This window comes from Gymnoscopelus microlampas (genome assembly GCF_963454915.1).
Source record: "Gymnoscopelus microlampas genome assembly, chromosome: 19".
In the NCBI taxonomy this organism is placed as follows: domain Eukaryota; kingdom Metazoa; phylum Chordata; class Actinopteri; order Myctophiformes; family Myctophidae; genus Gymnoscopelus; species Gymnoscopelus microlampas.
Genome location: NC_139956.1, coordinates 5,635,378 through 5,651,384, shown reverse-complemented (window position 1 = coordinate 5,651,384; position 16,007 = coordinate 5,635,378). Strand labels below are relative to the sequence as shown.

Genomic DNA, 16,007 nt, shown 5'->3' with positions numbered 1-16,007 from the left:
CAGCCGGAGGTGGAAAAGATAGATATACACCGAGAGAGAGAGAGAGAGAGAGAGAGAGAGAGAGAGAGAGAGAGAGAGAGAGAGAGAGAGAGAGCGAAGAGAGACCGTAGAAGTAGAGTGGATGGAGGAGAGAGAGAGTCCCAAGCAGTGTTGGAAAACAACTCATTACGTTTACTCAAGTACTTTACAATTTTGAGGTATTTTTGAGCGGTGTAGCCGCTCCTATAAGTGGGGTTGGGAATTCGTCTTTCCCTGTACTGTGATTGGCTGACTCTATTCACACCCTTTTCGCCGTACCGTGATTGGCTGACTCAATTCAGACCCTTTGCTTTGATTGGCTAGCGAGACGCATGATGAAATAATAACCAATAAATAGCACCACGCGCTTCAAAAAAAACATTTTTTTTTTAAGTGAGCTTCCATCACTGTGATGGCCACTGTTGTTTCTAAATATCACCGCTCACTTCACACTGGGTGTGATTTTTTACTTTACTTGAGTATTTCCAATTTTCAATACTTTGGCTTCTACTCCACTACATCTCAGCTGCACTTTTACAATTATTTGAAAACTATAGTTACTAGTTACTTTGTAGATTTAGATTATCATTACAAAACATACAGCCCTATTTAAACTTTGGCTAATAGAAAATAGCCAATCTACAAGCTCACAACACATCGCAATGTGTTGTGAGCTTGTACAGTAGGTCTGCAATTTTCAAAATATTTTAATACATTGTACACATGTGAAACGGGACATTCTGCATAATGAGTACTTTTACCATATGGAGTAACAGAGTATGTCTACATTGCACTCTCTCTCTCGGACCGATCAATCTGGGAACCCATCGTCAAATAAAAAGCGCCCCCAGCGTTTTTCACATTTGCATTTGACTCCGGGGGGGGGGGGGGGGGGGGGGTGATTAAATAGACCTATGTTGACTGGAAACCGGCGTTTGGTCTCTGCCCTCAGCCCTCCACTTCCGGTGGTGCGACTATGTTTTCATTCCCACAAACGACATTTCTCCACGGAGCACTTGTTCCTATGATGGAAGAACAAGTTAAAATGTTACTAGCTTTCCGTGGTTCTGTCGGCTTCGAGGACGCTGTTGTTAAATAGCCTGCTTCCTGATCTGAAGGCACGCCCACTTGTAGGCCAACGCTCACGCGTTCTGAACGGGGCTCCCGACAGATTCAGTAGCGCAGCTCTGAGAGATTAGGTGAATATTGTCCGATAAGAACTCTCTCACCGCTCCAATAGATCCCTCACTCTCTCTTTTCTTCTCCCGCTAAAGCGGTTTTCATTCTCTCCGTTCCCCCACACTCCTGTCTTGTCAAATCTCTCTCTCTTTCGTTCTGTCCTCCTCAATATATTTATCATGCTGTCTGTCTGTCTGTCTGTCTGTCTGTCTGTCTGTCTGTCTGTCTGTCTGTCTGTCTGTCTGTCTGTCTGTCTGTCTGTCTCTCTCTGGCTTTGTCCGTGTGTCCGTATGTATGTATGTATGTATGTATGTATGTATGTATGTATGTATGTATGTATGTATGTATGTATGTATGTATGTCCGTGTGTCCACCAAGCTAACATTGGTCAAGCATCACGTGACACGTGACAATATGTTGAAAGGGTGTGCTTTGATTGGCTAGGGAGACGCATGACGAAACAGAGCCCTATAAATAAGTGTGTCACTTCGAAACATTGTTTACATGTTTCGAAGTGACATCAGTGCCATCAGCCAAGCTAACATTGGACATGTTAGCTTGGCTGATTGAACATGTTAGCCAAGCTAACATGTTCTAATCCTTAGATGTTCTAATCTAAGAATCAGAACATTTCTAGAAAACTATGGTTAAAGATAGGGTAAGTGATTTCCTTTGGTTAAAATAGCACAGGTCTGCTGGCGGAGACTTGTGCTCCGAGGAGCACATGTTCTAGTCTCTTTTCTATGTCTGTCCACAAACATTGATGACAGCATCAATACGGGGGCCAATACGGGGCTCATCAAAGGCACCACTCACTTCACACAGGGAGTGATTTTTTTACTTAAGTAAAAGTATCAATACTGCAATGTAGAACTACTCTGTTACAAGTAAAAGCCCGGAAGTCCGTAATAGAGTATTTCTACATTGCAGTATGGATACTTTTACATAAGTAAAAAAAAAAATAGTACTTTTTCCACCACTGATTATGTCCAGATGAAGATCACAGATTGATCGAAACGCGATCAAATACAGCGGAGCCCTTTTTGCAGTATTTCCACTGTGCGGACTCTTACTTCTTCTTCTTTTGATATAGTGCTGCTTGTCTTGCTCACCACGAGCCACAGATCTTCTTCATGTGCTGCAAACTAGCGCGTGTGAAGAAAAATATATGCGGTCAAAGGTGAAGCAGGATAAGGCATTATGGGTTTTGTGATGCGCGGCACGGCTCAGCGGCCTGAGGGTGGAGAGAGAGTCCCTCATTCGCCTTTGTACTGCTTTTTAATGCAGTGGCCCGGGGGTCGTCTGTCTGACGGTATAGCAGCGTGAACAGAATGTAGGCTATGGGGGTGATAATCCGCTTTGCCTTTGCTTTAAACACACTGCCCTGGTGTATAATGTCCTGGAGGCTCACCTCCGACGATGCTCTGCATGCGCCCTCCCAGTGGTGGAAAAAGTACTCAATTGCTTTATTAAAGTTGTACAGTGCAAATTTCAAAAAAACGATTTTTAGCAGCCTCTGCTGGTCATTACCGTCACTGCAGGTCGTTAGTTTATTACTGCGTTACCCATAATTCCATTTGTTTTCACCTGAAGACGGAAGCGTTTCAAAAAGCGTTCTTTTAATTGTTTTATACGATCTGTGGATCGTTTCTTTTTTCTTTTTCTTTTGCTGTTGTTTTTCGTTCTTCAAATCATACAATCTCTTAAAATCAGCGTGAGTTTCCTTTTTGTTAATAGCGCGGTAGTTCCTGGCCAAACAGGAAACCGGTGCGGTAGTTCCTGGCCAAACAGGAAACCGGCGTGGTAGTTCCTGGCCAAACAGGAAACCGGTGCATTTCCGCTTCCATTTTCCGGCCAGATGACGTCATTTTCGCGGGAAAGTCAACCCCGACAGCGTTCAATAGATAATATATAAATAAAAGGCTTTCGGGGGTGAAATTCATGGAGTGGGTGTTGTGAAACATTTGCCACTCACAAAAGATATACAATTTAACTTTAGTTTTATTGAAAAAGTTACCTATGTATTACTTTAAGTAAAAGTATCAATACTGCAATGTAGACATGTAGACATACTTTACTCATTATGCAGAATGTCCCATTTCAAGGTTTCAAATGTATACAAATCTTCTACAAGCTCACAATGCGTCACATCGTTACTTTCCACCACCGCCTCAGACAAAGCGCTGCATAAACCCTCAGCACCCACCCCCCCCCCTCTGCAGCAAGGCGGTGCATTCCAGGACAGTGCAGCTCCTCTATTGTGGCTGTGCCCCCCCCCCTCCTCCCTTCATTGACTCACATACACGGTTTGTGTGTGTGTGAGCGCGCACGTGTGTGAGTGAGTGTGAGTGAGTGAGTGAGTGAGTGAGTGAGTGAGTGAGTGAGTGAGTGAGTGAGTGAGTGAGTGAGTGAGTGAGTGAGTGAGTGAGTGAGTGAGTGAGTGAGTGAGTGAGTGAGTGAGTGAGTGAGTGAGTGAGTGAGTGAGTGAGTGAGTGAGTGAGTGAGTGAGTGAGTGAGTGTGTGTGTGTGTGTGTGTGTGTGTGTGTGTGTGTGTGTGTGTGTGTGTGTGTGTGTGTGTGTGCGTGCGTGCGCGCGCGCGTGTTAACCCATTGAGACCTGAAGCCGATTCTACATGTCTCCTAAATCTCAACAGTTTTCTGAAAAAACGTATGTTTCTATATCAGTGGTGCTCAGTCTTTTTCATGTCAAGGACCCCCAAAATGATATGTATTTGGCCGCGGACCCCCATCAAAATATTTTGTTCCAGGGACCCCCAGAAGCAAAGATTTGAGTTAAAAACTGTTCGCTTTAAAAATATATATATTCAGAAGATTTGCACACATTTTCACGATTTAAAAAAAATAGCAGATCTACAAGCTCGTAGCGCGGCACTCGGTGCCGCGCTATGAGCTTGTATATCTGCTATTTTTGAATAGCCCAAAGTGTAAAATAATGCTTTTTTAGCTCAAATCAAAATATGACACAAGTTCCAGGTCTCAATGGGTTAATGTATGTTTTGTAATAATAATCACAATCTACAAAGTATAGTAAGTAAAGTTTTCAAATCATTGTAGTGGAGTAAAAGTACAATATTTGCCTCTGGAGAAGTAGTGGAGTAGAAGTAAAAGTACAAACAATTGGAAATACTACAGTAAAGTAAAAAAAATGCGCTCAAAATTGTACATAAGTACAGTATTTGAGTAATTGTACTTGCGCACAAAATAGACGGACGGTTGTCCTCGCCATACGGCCTGATCATCATCATCCAAGGCAGCTGGTTCTTGCCAGCCAGTGGGATTATGATGACGATGATACATAATCTAACATTATCGGCGCGATTAACTCTTTGTGAAGACGATTTGAGCATGGTTAACCCATTAAGACCTGGAACTGTCTCATTTTTAGATTTGAGCTAAAAAGCATTATTTTACACGTTGGTCTATTCAAAAATAGCAGATCTACAAGCTCATAGCGCGGCACCGAGTGCCGCGCTATGAGCTTGTAGATCTGCTATTTTTGAAAAATCGTGAAAATGTGTGCAAATCTTCTGAATATATATATTTTTAAAGCGAACATTTTTTACTCAAATCTTTGCTTCTGGGGGGTCCCTGGAACAACATATTTTGATGGGGGTCCGCGGCCAAATACATATAATTTTGGGGGTCCTTGACATGAACAAGATTGAGCACCACTGATTATAGAAACAAACGTTTTTCAGAAAACTGTTGAGATTTAGGAGACATGTAGAATCGGCTTCAGGTCTCAATGGGTTAAGAGGCTCATGTCAGTCCTCTGTGGCCGTCCTTGTTGATTTGTTGTCTCTGACTGCAGCAAACAGCTTTTTTTGGCACAGAGAAAGGATTCTCGCCATATGGGAAATAAGACCCCCAAAATGAGATGCGGCAAGGGGCGACACTTCCCATCTGGATCTCTCCAGGCAACACACGAGCACGCACACACGCGCGCACGCACCTACGCACGCACGCACGCACACACACACACACACACACACACACACACACACGCACGCACACACAGTGGTGGAAAGTAACTAAGTACATTTACTTAGGTACTGTACTTAAGTACAATTTTGAGGTATTTGTACTTCAGTTGAGTATTTCCAATTTCCAATACTTTTACTTCTACTCCACTACATCTCAGAGGCAAATATTGTACTTTTACTCCACTACAATTATTTGAAAACGTTAGTTACTAGTTACTTTGCGGGTATAAAATATGATATAATGAAACATACATTAACCACTTTAGCCCTATTTTATACATAGGCTATTTGAAAATAGCAGATCTACAAGCTCACAACGCGTCGCATCGCGACACGTTGTGAGCTTGTAGATCTGCTATTTTCAAATATTTAGTACTTTTACTTTTGGTACTTTAAGTACATTTTGATGCCAATACTTTTGTACTTTTACTCGAGTTAATTTTTAATGCTGGACTTTTACTTGTAACAGAGTATTTTTATACTGCAATATTTGTACTTTTACTTAACTAAAGAATTGGAGTACTTTTTCCACCACACACGCACACACACACACACACACACACACACACACACACACACACACACACACACACACACACACACACACACACACACACACACACACACACACACACACATATTATGCTAATGCACTATATTTCACCGCTACACAAGCCAGCATGTGGTGGAGACGTCGTGGTTCAGCGACAAACAGGTAGCGTTCATGTTGTTCAGCTTAGAAATGAAAAGTCCCAGTCTCTATGCTGTGGTACAGTCCCAGTCTCTATGCTGTGGTACAGTCCCAGTCTCTATGCTGTGGTACAGTCCCAGTCTCTATGCTGTGGTACAGTCCCAGTCTCTATGCTGTGGTACAGTCCCAGTCTCTATGCTGTGGTACAGTCCCAGTCTCTATGCTGTGGTACAGTCCCAGTCTCTATGCTGTGGTACAGTCCCAGTCTCTATGCTGTGGTACAGTCCCAGTCTCTATGCTGTGGTACAGTCCCAGTCTCTATGCTGTGGTACAGTCCCAGTCTCTATGCTGTGGTACAGTCCCAGTCTCTATGCTGTGGTACAGTCCCAGTCTCTATGCTGTGGTACAGTCCCAGTCTCTATGCTGTGGTACAGTCCCAGTCTCTATGCTGTGGTACAGTCCCAGTCTCTATGCTGTGGTACAGTCCCAGTCTCTATGCTGTGGTACAGTCCCAGTCTCTATGCTGTGGTACAGTCCCAGTCTCTATGCTGTGGTACAGTCCCAGTCTCTATGCTGTGGTACAGTCCCAGTCTCTATGCTGTGGTACAGTCCCAGTCTCTATGCTGTGGTACAACACACCATTTCAACGGTACCATATGGTGTATGTCAGGGGTCTTCAACATGTTTTTCAGACCAAGGACCCCTTAGGTGAGACAGAGATGAAGCAGGGAGCCCCACTACATATTGTATAAAAAAAACATGTCATGTAGAATAACCCATTAAGACCTGAAGCCGATTCTACAAATGTCTTCTAAATCCTAACAGTTTTCTGAAAAACTTGTGTTTCTATATCAGTGGTGCTCAAACCTTTTCATGTCAAGGACCCCCACAATTATATGTACTGTATTTGGCCGCCGACCCCCATCTCAAAATATGTTGTTCCAGGGACCCCCCCAGAAGCAAAGATTTGAGTTAAAAATGTTTGCTTTAAAACAATATATATTCAAAGATTTGCACACATGTTCACGATTTTTCGTAAATAGCAGATCTACAAGCTCGTAGCGCGGCACTCGGTGCCGCGCTACGAGCTTGTATATCTGCTATTTTTGAATAGCCAAAAGTGTAAAATAATGCTTTTTTTTTTTGCTCAAATCAAAAAGTGACATAGATGCGTTCCAGGTCTTAATGGGTTAAGTGAAACAGTACTTTTTTCTCTCTCTCTCATTCTGTCCCTCCACCTCCTTCCTCTCTCCTTGTTCACATGCCTTACGTTTTGGGTGAAGTGTTATGAATCCATTTTATATTTAATGTCTAGTATACAGTAGTCTGTATACTAGGGAAGATGTACTCAAGTTCACAGTGAGAGCAGCCATGCCGTACGGCTTGAAAACAGCGGCACCGACCAAAAAGACGGACGGCAGAGCAAGCTGGAGGCGGCAGATTTGAGGACGCTACGATTCTGATTAGGAGTGACAAGGACGGACATGATCAGAAATGACTACATTAGAGCAGTGGTTTTCAACCAGTGGTCCGGGGACCACCAGTGGTCCTTGAGGGAGTACCAGGGGGTCCCCAGCAAAATGTGTTAATAGCGTCACAATCATTTTTTAACCACTAGCTTTGGCTATTCAAAAATAGCAGATCTACAAGCTCATAGCGCGGCACCGAGTGCCGCGCTATGAGCTTGTATATCTGCTATTTTTGAAAAACCTTGAAAAAGTGTGCATATCTTTGAATATTTACATTTTTTTAAAGCGAAAATTAACTGATATCTTTGCTTCTGGGGGTCCCTGCACAAATCATTTTCAAATGGGGGTCCGCGGCCAAATATATATCAATTTAGGGGTCCTTGGCATGAAAAAGGTTGAAAACCACTGCATTAGAGGATCAGCTGCAGGTTAGAAGGTTTGGGGATGAAGCAGGAGAGGTGAGGTTGAGATGGGTTTGGACATGTGACAGGAGGGGTAAGAGGGAGAAGGACGCTTAAGATGGAGCTGCTAGGAAAGAGGAGAAAAGGAAGGCCAAAGAGGAAGGTTTATGGATGCGCTGAGAGCAGAAAAACAGAACCAGATGGAAACAGATAATCTGCTGTGACCACCCCGATGGAATGAAAGAAAAAAGTAGAAGAGTAGTCTGTTCCCAGCTTAATCTTCCAGTGCAGGGGACCATTATAATGTTCTTATTTTGATCATAAAGACCCAATTACTGAATGTCAAGTCTCCAGGTTTTCTTCAGAATATGTATGACACTGATTTACTGCGTAACTATGGCACATTAAGAGTGTACTAGTACTAGTGGTTCTCAAATGTTGCATCTGCAAGGACTCTCTTAACTCATTTGTACACTCTCAGAGTTATAGACCCGTTATGGTCATTCAGGGATAGCACTTTATGTGTTTATGGTAATATCATTGTCCACTCATTGTGTATGTCCGTGGCAAAAATAACATTTTGACCAAAATGTCCACCGTAAGCCAGCATGGCGATGACCCCTGTGTTCCAGTGTTTTTTTCCAGTGTAAATCCTACCTCTTTTTGGTGGTACTTTATTGCCAGTTTGAGCTTGGCCAGGTCGTGACACTGCCTGGGGTCCAGCTCCTCGCTCTGGTCGGTGTCCCGGTGGTTCAGGATGGTCTCCAGCTCTCTGGAGCTCCTGGCCTGGTCCAGCAGGTCCTTGGCGAACAGCTTACACTGCTGGGAGAGCTCCTCGTACTCCTGGCGGAACTCGTTCTCCACCTGGGAAGACCGACAAGACCCACACGTAATCAGTAGGTGTTGGTGGAGAATCGCTTGCGTAAAAATACCGTTTCATGCTTGAAATTTGAACAAACTGTGGTCTCGTTTATCAAAGACGTGTCAGTGAAAAAGGCCAGAAAACAACATATGAATGATACGTAGCTTGAGAGGTTAGTTCAGGCAGTATATACTCAGGAGGCGGTCAGCTGACCAATTGGGCGGGTTATTTAAGCTCACCAAAATCTGCGTTCTTTCCGCTGTATTGTCCTGGTTTGTTGTTATATATCTATCTCCATGCAATGATTGGTTGTCTAATTCTGTGGTTCTCAAACTTTTTCATGTCAAGGACCCCCAAATTGACACTTATTAGCCCACGGACCCCCATTTGAAAAGATAAGCCAGGGACCCCAATAAGAGAAGGTTTATACGGCTTTCTAGCAGTGATTCTCAACCATTTTAATGTCAAGGACCCCCAGTTTGACATGTATTAGGCTACGGACCCCCATTTAATGGCATTTATACCTCTGGGACACCAATTTATATTATAAAATCAATGTTAATTTAACTCTGAGAGTCTACAAATGGAACCAAATGGACCCGTTAGGGTCCATTTGGTTCCATTTGTACACTCAGAACCATAAGGGTTACAGAACCATAAGGGTCCATTTAGTTCCTATCCATCATTTAGCCGGGGACCCCCTGGAACCGCCTCAAGTACCCCTGGGGGTCCCCGTACCCCACTTTGAGAACCAATGGTCTAATTGTGCTGAGCAGAGAGAAACATGTAACAGAGCCTGAACGCCAAGATAAAATATTACATCCACACTTGTATTCTCATTCTATTATATTGGTTCAATCTATTCCTGAGTTATCTGACTGAACTTGCATCATTGGTCCTGTCTGTGTTGATTTGTCTACCGTGTCCCATCATTCTCTCTATCATTTTTTCAACCTCCAGCCGAGCTGTAACAATCTCTTTACAAACGTATTTAAACAAAAATGCTAACTGGCTAACTCATGTGTTAACCGCACGAACCCATAGTGATCCCTATGTTAGGTGAGTGATAATGTAGAGACACACATGCTCTCGTCTATTCTTAGGCCCTTCTGTGGTTTAAAGTAGGCTTGTCTGCTTGGAAATAGCAATCTCCATGCACTGCCCTGATATAGTCCTGATATACAGGTAGGAAAACAATGGGACGAGACAGTGAAGTACTCCACGACGCAAATTGGAGTTGGCCCCCGGCTGGTTTAATAAGGGACTCTTGGGATTTGGATATCAGCTTCACACAGTGTCGGTAATCTGTCACATAACTGTCAAGAACACGGTGACAATCGCAGACAAACACACTAATCCTCTAAACAGAAACGACAAGCGCTGACATGTTTTGCATGCATTCGATCAGCGCAGAATGCTGAGAGATCCACAAATAGCATTGTTGATCTGATATTACTTAAAATAACGAAACGGCAGAATTCCATTTCATAAAGCCTGAATATTATGTGAACAAACATCAGACAGCGAGACACAGCGAGTGCGATTTGCGAGTATGTTTGTCTCAATCGCCTCTAATGCACACACAGGAGTGGTGACATTTAGTTTAGCGCTGAAATGTTGCATTCACACTGTCCCATAAATCAGTGTGTTTTTTTTGGGTGACAGTAAAGTGACAATTTGCATTTTTTATAAAAAAAAAAAAGAAAAAAGAAAAGAAGAGACATTATTACTGCATCAAAAGTATTTAACAAACTATGGCCAAGTTGTCAAATAATATAAGAAAGAGTCAAACATTTTGAAAATAGCTGTTACTCTTGAACCAAGCTCTTACTTTCAGTTTCACTGAAAGTATTCTATTTTTCTCATTCGGTAGCTTATCAACTATGACTCTCTTCACTGCTTTCACTTTTCATTTCCCGGTGGTTTAGGTCATTGTTTCTCAAAGTGGGGTCCGGGGACCCCCAGGGGTCCTTGAGGGAGTTCCAGGGGGTCCCCAGCTAAATGATGGATAGTTAGGAAAATGGACCCTTATGGGTCTGTAACTCTGAGAGTGTACAAATGGAACCAAAGGGATCCATTTGGTTCCATTTGTACACTCTCAGAGTTACATTAAGATTGATTTTACAATATAAATTGGGGTCCCAGAGATATAAATACCATTAAATGGGGGTCCGTAGCCCTAATGCATGTCAAACTGGGGGGTCCTTGAAATTAAAATGGTTGAGAATTCACTGCTAGAGCCGTAAAAATCTTCTCTTATGGGGGTCCCTGGCATATATTTTCAAATGGGGGTCAGCGTGCTAATAAGTGTCAATTTGGGGGTCCTTGACATGAAAAAGTTTGAGAATCACTGGTTTAGGTCTTTATACACCTTATCCACCCATACAATACATTTTCCCTGAAAATAGACTTTTTGGAACTACTGTTTGCATCATATGTATATTGACACAGCTAATATTATAAGGCTATTTTTATTCTGAATGAGGTGGAATCTTCACCGCACATAAAGGCATCAATCTGTCCTTTTTTATAGAAATAATTACCGGCAATTTTATTTTATCATCAATTCCCCTGTGTGTGTAAAGACCTTTGCCGACGATTGCCGGCTGGCGACAGCAAAGGACAAAGAGGACGTGGCTTTAGATCTGAAATAACCATTTATTCAAAGCACGGACACAGAGTGACCGTTTCCCTTTAACCACGGTCAACCTGGTGTCCCTGTATTGGCATGACGTTACAGGCAATCCTTTTTAAACTGTTTCAAAATGGTTTGAAAATAGCAGATTGGTCGGCTACTTTCGAATAGACAAAATATATAAAATAGGGCATACATGGTTTAAAAAAAGCCTGTGTCACTGTGAACCCCAAGAGAATTGAATTCAAAGCTGTTTACATCATTGGTTCGCAAAGTGGGGTCCAGGGACCCCCAGGGTTCCTTGAGGGAGTTTCAGGGGGTCCCCAGCTAAATGATGGATAGTTAGGAACCAAATGGACCCTTATGGGTCTGTAACTCTGAGAGTTACATTAACATAGATTTTACAATATAAATTGGGGTCCGAGAGATAGAAATGCCATGTAATGGGGGTCCGTAGCCTAATGCATGTCAAACTGGCGGTCCTTGAAATTAAAATGGTTGAGAATCACTGCTAGAGCCGAAAAGAAAAAAAAATCTGTTATCGGGGTCCCCTGCCTGGCATATATTCTCAAATGGGGGTCCGCGGGCTAATAAGTGTCAAGTTGGGGGTCCTTGACATGAACAAGAACCACTGGTTTACATTTCAATGTCTTGCACTGTTGACAAAACGTTTTTGACCCCCCCCCGCCACCACTAAAAGGGCGTTATGTCTCCATGAAGCTTTGATTATGTGCTTCTAACATCGATGTGACACTAATACACATACAAAGCCAGGCAGAAGAGAAACTTTCCCTCCTGAAACTACACGACAGACAGCAGCTTGGTAGAAGATGAATGGCTGTCTTCAACTTAAAATGCCACGGAATGACATTAAGCCTGAAGTACGGCTGCAGATCACTAACTGTGTGATTTACAGCTGAGACATTTAGACTGAACGTCTATGGTATATGGGTATCGGTGAGCATGTCAGTCTGTGCCATTTACGATATACCATGTTATTTATCACGATGATGATGATGTATCAGTTACAGCAGTGGTGTAAAGTAACTAAGTACGTGTATTCAAGTACTGTACTTGAGTACAAAGTTGAGGTACTTTTACTTTACTGGAGTATTTCCAATTTCCAGTACTTTTACCTCTACTCCCCTACATCTCAGAGGCAAATATTGTACTTTTTCTCCACTACATTTATTTTAAAACTTTAGTTACAAGTTGCTTTGTAGATTTTGATTATTATTACAAAATATACATTAACCTCTTCGACCCTATATACATTTCGGCCATTTGAAAATAGCAGATCTACAAGCTCACAATGCGACGCATTGTGAGCTTGTAGAACTGCTATTTTGAGATTGTAGATCTGCTATTTTCAAAAGATTTTTATACATTTGAAATGGGACATTCTGTATAATGAGTACTTTCTGCTTTTGGTACTTTAAGTACAATTTGATACCAATACTTTTCTAGTAAATGTTGAATTCCGGACTTTTACTTAATTTCTTCATTGCAGTATTGATACTTTTACTTAGGTAAAAAAATTTGAGTACTTTTTCCACCACTGAGTAGCAGTAGTAGTAGTAGTGGTAGTAGTAGTAGAAGCAGCAGCAGTAGTTTCCTACCTTACTCAGTTCCTTGAGTTCCCAGCCCAGTCTAAACGCAGTGAGGATGGGGTCTTCACTGGACAGGGCGATGAGTGACGGCGAGGCCAGAGCCTTGTAGATGTTGAGTCGAGACCGCGAGTGACGCAGGCTGTCCACCTAATATGAGAGACCACCACAAGAAAGACACAGAGGAGACAGAAGACAATGGACTTACTGGAGAAATCAAATCTTATAGTTCAAGAGCCAAATGACATGTTGATTTCATCGACTAAAACTACGATGAAAAATGTTCGTCGACTACCTTTTTTCACTGACTAAAACAAAAAAAAAACTAAGATATGATGACTAAAACTAAGACTAAATATATTGACAATTTCGTCAACAAATACAAACTAGAATAAGATGTTAGTGAGGGACTAGTGGAGAAGAGAACTAAAAGACAAGTCATTTTATGTTTGGTTGCGCTCGGGTGTTGCGCTCTGAAAATAGCAGATCTACAAGCTCACAAGGCCTGGCAAAATACATTTTAGTCGACTAAATCAACTGTAGATTTAGTCGACTATAATCTTATGATATTTAGTCGACTGAAACTAGACAAAAACTAAAACATTTCAGATGACTGAAATGTGACTAAAACTAAGTGGAATTTGATTCAAAAGACTATGACTAAAACTAAACCAAAATGTGCTGTCAATATCAACACTGGTTGTCGCTTCACAGTGTCATTCAACCCTGTTTTTTTCCCCACTTTTGTCAAGTGACGTCTGTGGAAAGGGATGTGATGCGAGTATAAATGAGCCTTTAATCGTGCTGTGTGTTCACTGAAAATACAATCTGGACAGTGGGTGGACAAGATCCACTCATTTTACAATATTGCCAGAAGTTAATGATAGAAGACTGTGGCTGTACTGGTCAGCTCCCAGTACAACAGTAGAAGACTGTGGCTGTACTGGTCAGCACCCAGTACAACAGTAGAAGACTGTGTTTGTACTGGTCAGCTCCCAGTACAACAGTAGAAGACTGTGGCTGTACTGGTCAGCACCTAGCAGAGAATAGACCAAACATAATGAGGACACAAGGCAGAATGCCAGTAAAACTCTTACCTCTGAACTGGACACACACTCCACACAGTCACACCTGATCTGGTGCGGTCTGGGAATGGTCACCTGTGCGACACAACAACAAACAACAACACAAGTTTGAGGAACAAGTTTTGACAAGTTTCAACTGACAAATAGGAGTTTTAAAACTACAGTTCAACTGATGAGACTGAACCAAGCGGCCGTTCCTATAGCAATTCCTCTCCTGTCAACTCCACCGTCCCCATTTGGCCCCGTTTCAAATGAGATTGACAGTGTTCCTCTAAAAGGACGCGTCTGTCTCCTCCTTCCTTGTCTCACTTGAGCTATCTGTTTGTTCAGGTCGCCCGCCAAACCTCCCCGACAACGCCCAGCAGCAGCAGGCACCACCGCCGCCACCAAAGTGGTTCACGTCATTCCATTGTTAAACGTCCAGTCTCTGAATATCCTTATTCAGTACCTGTAAACTCAATTTATTGTTATTAATTGTGTGTGGTGAAGTCTCTCTTAATTATAAAGGAGAATTTCAGACAAGCCGTTTCTTTACCTTTATATGATGTTAATATGTCCTAGGACGAGTGGTACATTTTCATAACTCCATCCCGAGTCCACCTCAGCTTTACTCATTGAGTGCCATTGACGTGTTTCACGTGTTTTACCGCAATGGCGCAACGTGCCATTGCGGTGCCAATGACGTGTTTTTTTGTTGTTTTTTATTTGGGAAAAAAACGTTCAGAACCCAAGATATCTAGCCTGGGATCCAGCCTGCTTCGCTACGTTCGGCGGACTTTTTTTTCTCTCTTCGCTTCTCAGTCTGGAATGCACCCCATTGACTCGTTTTGCAGAACTACACTGGAACTACATATGTTACGTTAGGCAACGTCGTTGCTGGTTGGATGTTGTTCAAACGAATGACGAATCACAACGATCACACTGTTTTAGACCAATCAGAAGCCACGGTAGGTTTCGAACCTTGGCTGCTGTGTCCCGCCTCCTGGAGATAGGAGGCATTCCAGACTGAGAAGCGGAGAGAGAAAAAAAGTCCGCCGAACGCAGCGAAGCAGGCTGGATCCCAGGCTACAAGATATCATCATTTGAAGATTTGCTGCTCCATTCACTTCTTGTTTAACTTATTACTGAAAAAGTCTGTATCTCGGCTCCTGAGCAGACCTGCCCCGTGTCTCCTCAGATCAAATCATATGCTGAACACTGGGAAAGCAAGAGGGAGCATGTCCTAGACTCCCTGCAGATTTATATGCCCCGAATTTTTTTTTACTATGTATTTTTCAATGTTATTATGTTATCTTCAAAAGGCAGACAATTAATGTCAACAAGGTCCAATGACCTCGTTGACATTTGTGAAACCACACAGTGCAACCCTCAGTGATTAACACCCATCAGGGGATCGATTATGCTGGAGATAAATATTCTGTGACTACTTAAAAAAGGTATAAGAAAATTGAAAAATTGCTGGCACACTTATTTTTTTTTATTTCATTGGCACTGAATGAGTTAAAACCCGAGCGGACGGTCCGTGCGCTATATCATGTATTTTTATCGTAATCTTTTTATATATTTGTGTTGATATCTGACATGCATATTGACAGAAACCTAGCCACAGTGTTTGTGTTAGATGCTCCCCTCCGGAAATCTCGCAAGACGAGATTTCACCCCGTGATTTCATCCAAGTCAGCTTGTAAACACTACGGCAGCCCATTTGGGACAAAACACTGTGGTATCTGTCAATATGAACGTCAGATATAATAAAATATATATAAAATCGCCGCCGTCCGCTTAGGTTTTTAGCTGTGGTGGACTCGGGATGGAGTTACGAACTAGTTACAAAATGTCAAAAACTCAAAATGACATCAATTTCTTACATACGGTCAAAAAACACTCGAAATCTCAAAGCCTTTCCATGTTTCCTCCAGTCGTACTCGGTTTGTTTTGTCGGTTTGTCTCTCTGTTCTGATGTTGTTTTCTGATTTTGTGTTTGTATGTACATTTTTTCTACTGTGAATATTAAGAGATAACCTTTATTTTATATCAATGCCATGGATTGGGTCATA

At 42.3% G+C, this 16,007-nt stretch overlaps 1 protein-coding gene across 1 annotated transcript in view; it reads right to left on the bottom strand.

The window, feature by feature from the left end:
- Nucleotides 1-16,007, bottom strand: part of LOC311035064 (short transient receptor potential channel 5-like) — a gene marked incomplete at both ends in the record, with an annotated part of 95,687 nt that overhangs the window by 67,637 nt on the left and 12,043 nt on the right. Inside the window, 3 exons of the mRNA XM_084043144.1 lie at nucleotides 8,419-8,625; nucleotides 12,878-13,015; nucleotides 13,963-14,025. Coding sequence (XP_083899270.1) covers nucleotides 8,419-8,625; nucleotides 12,878-13,015; nucleotides 13,963-14,025 — 408 coding nt within the window. The remainder of the gene's footprint in view (nucleotides 1-8,418; nucleotides 8,626-12,877; nucleotides 13,016-13,962; nucleotides 14,026-16,007) is intronic.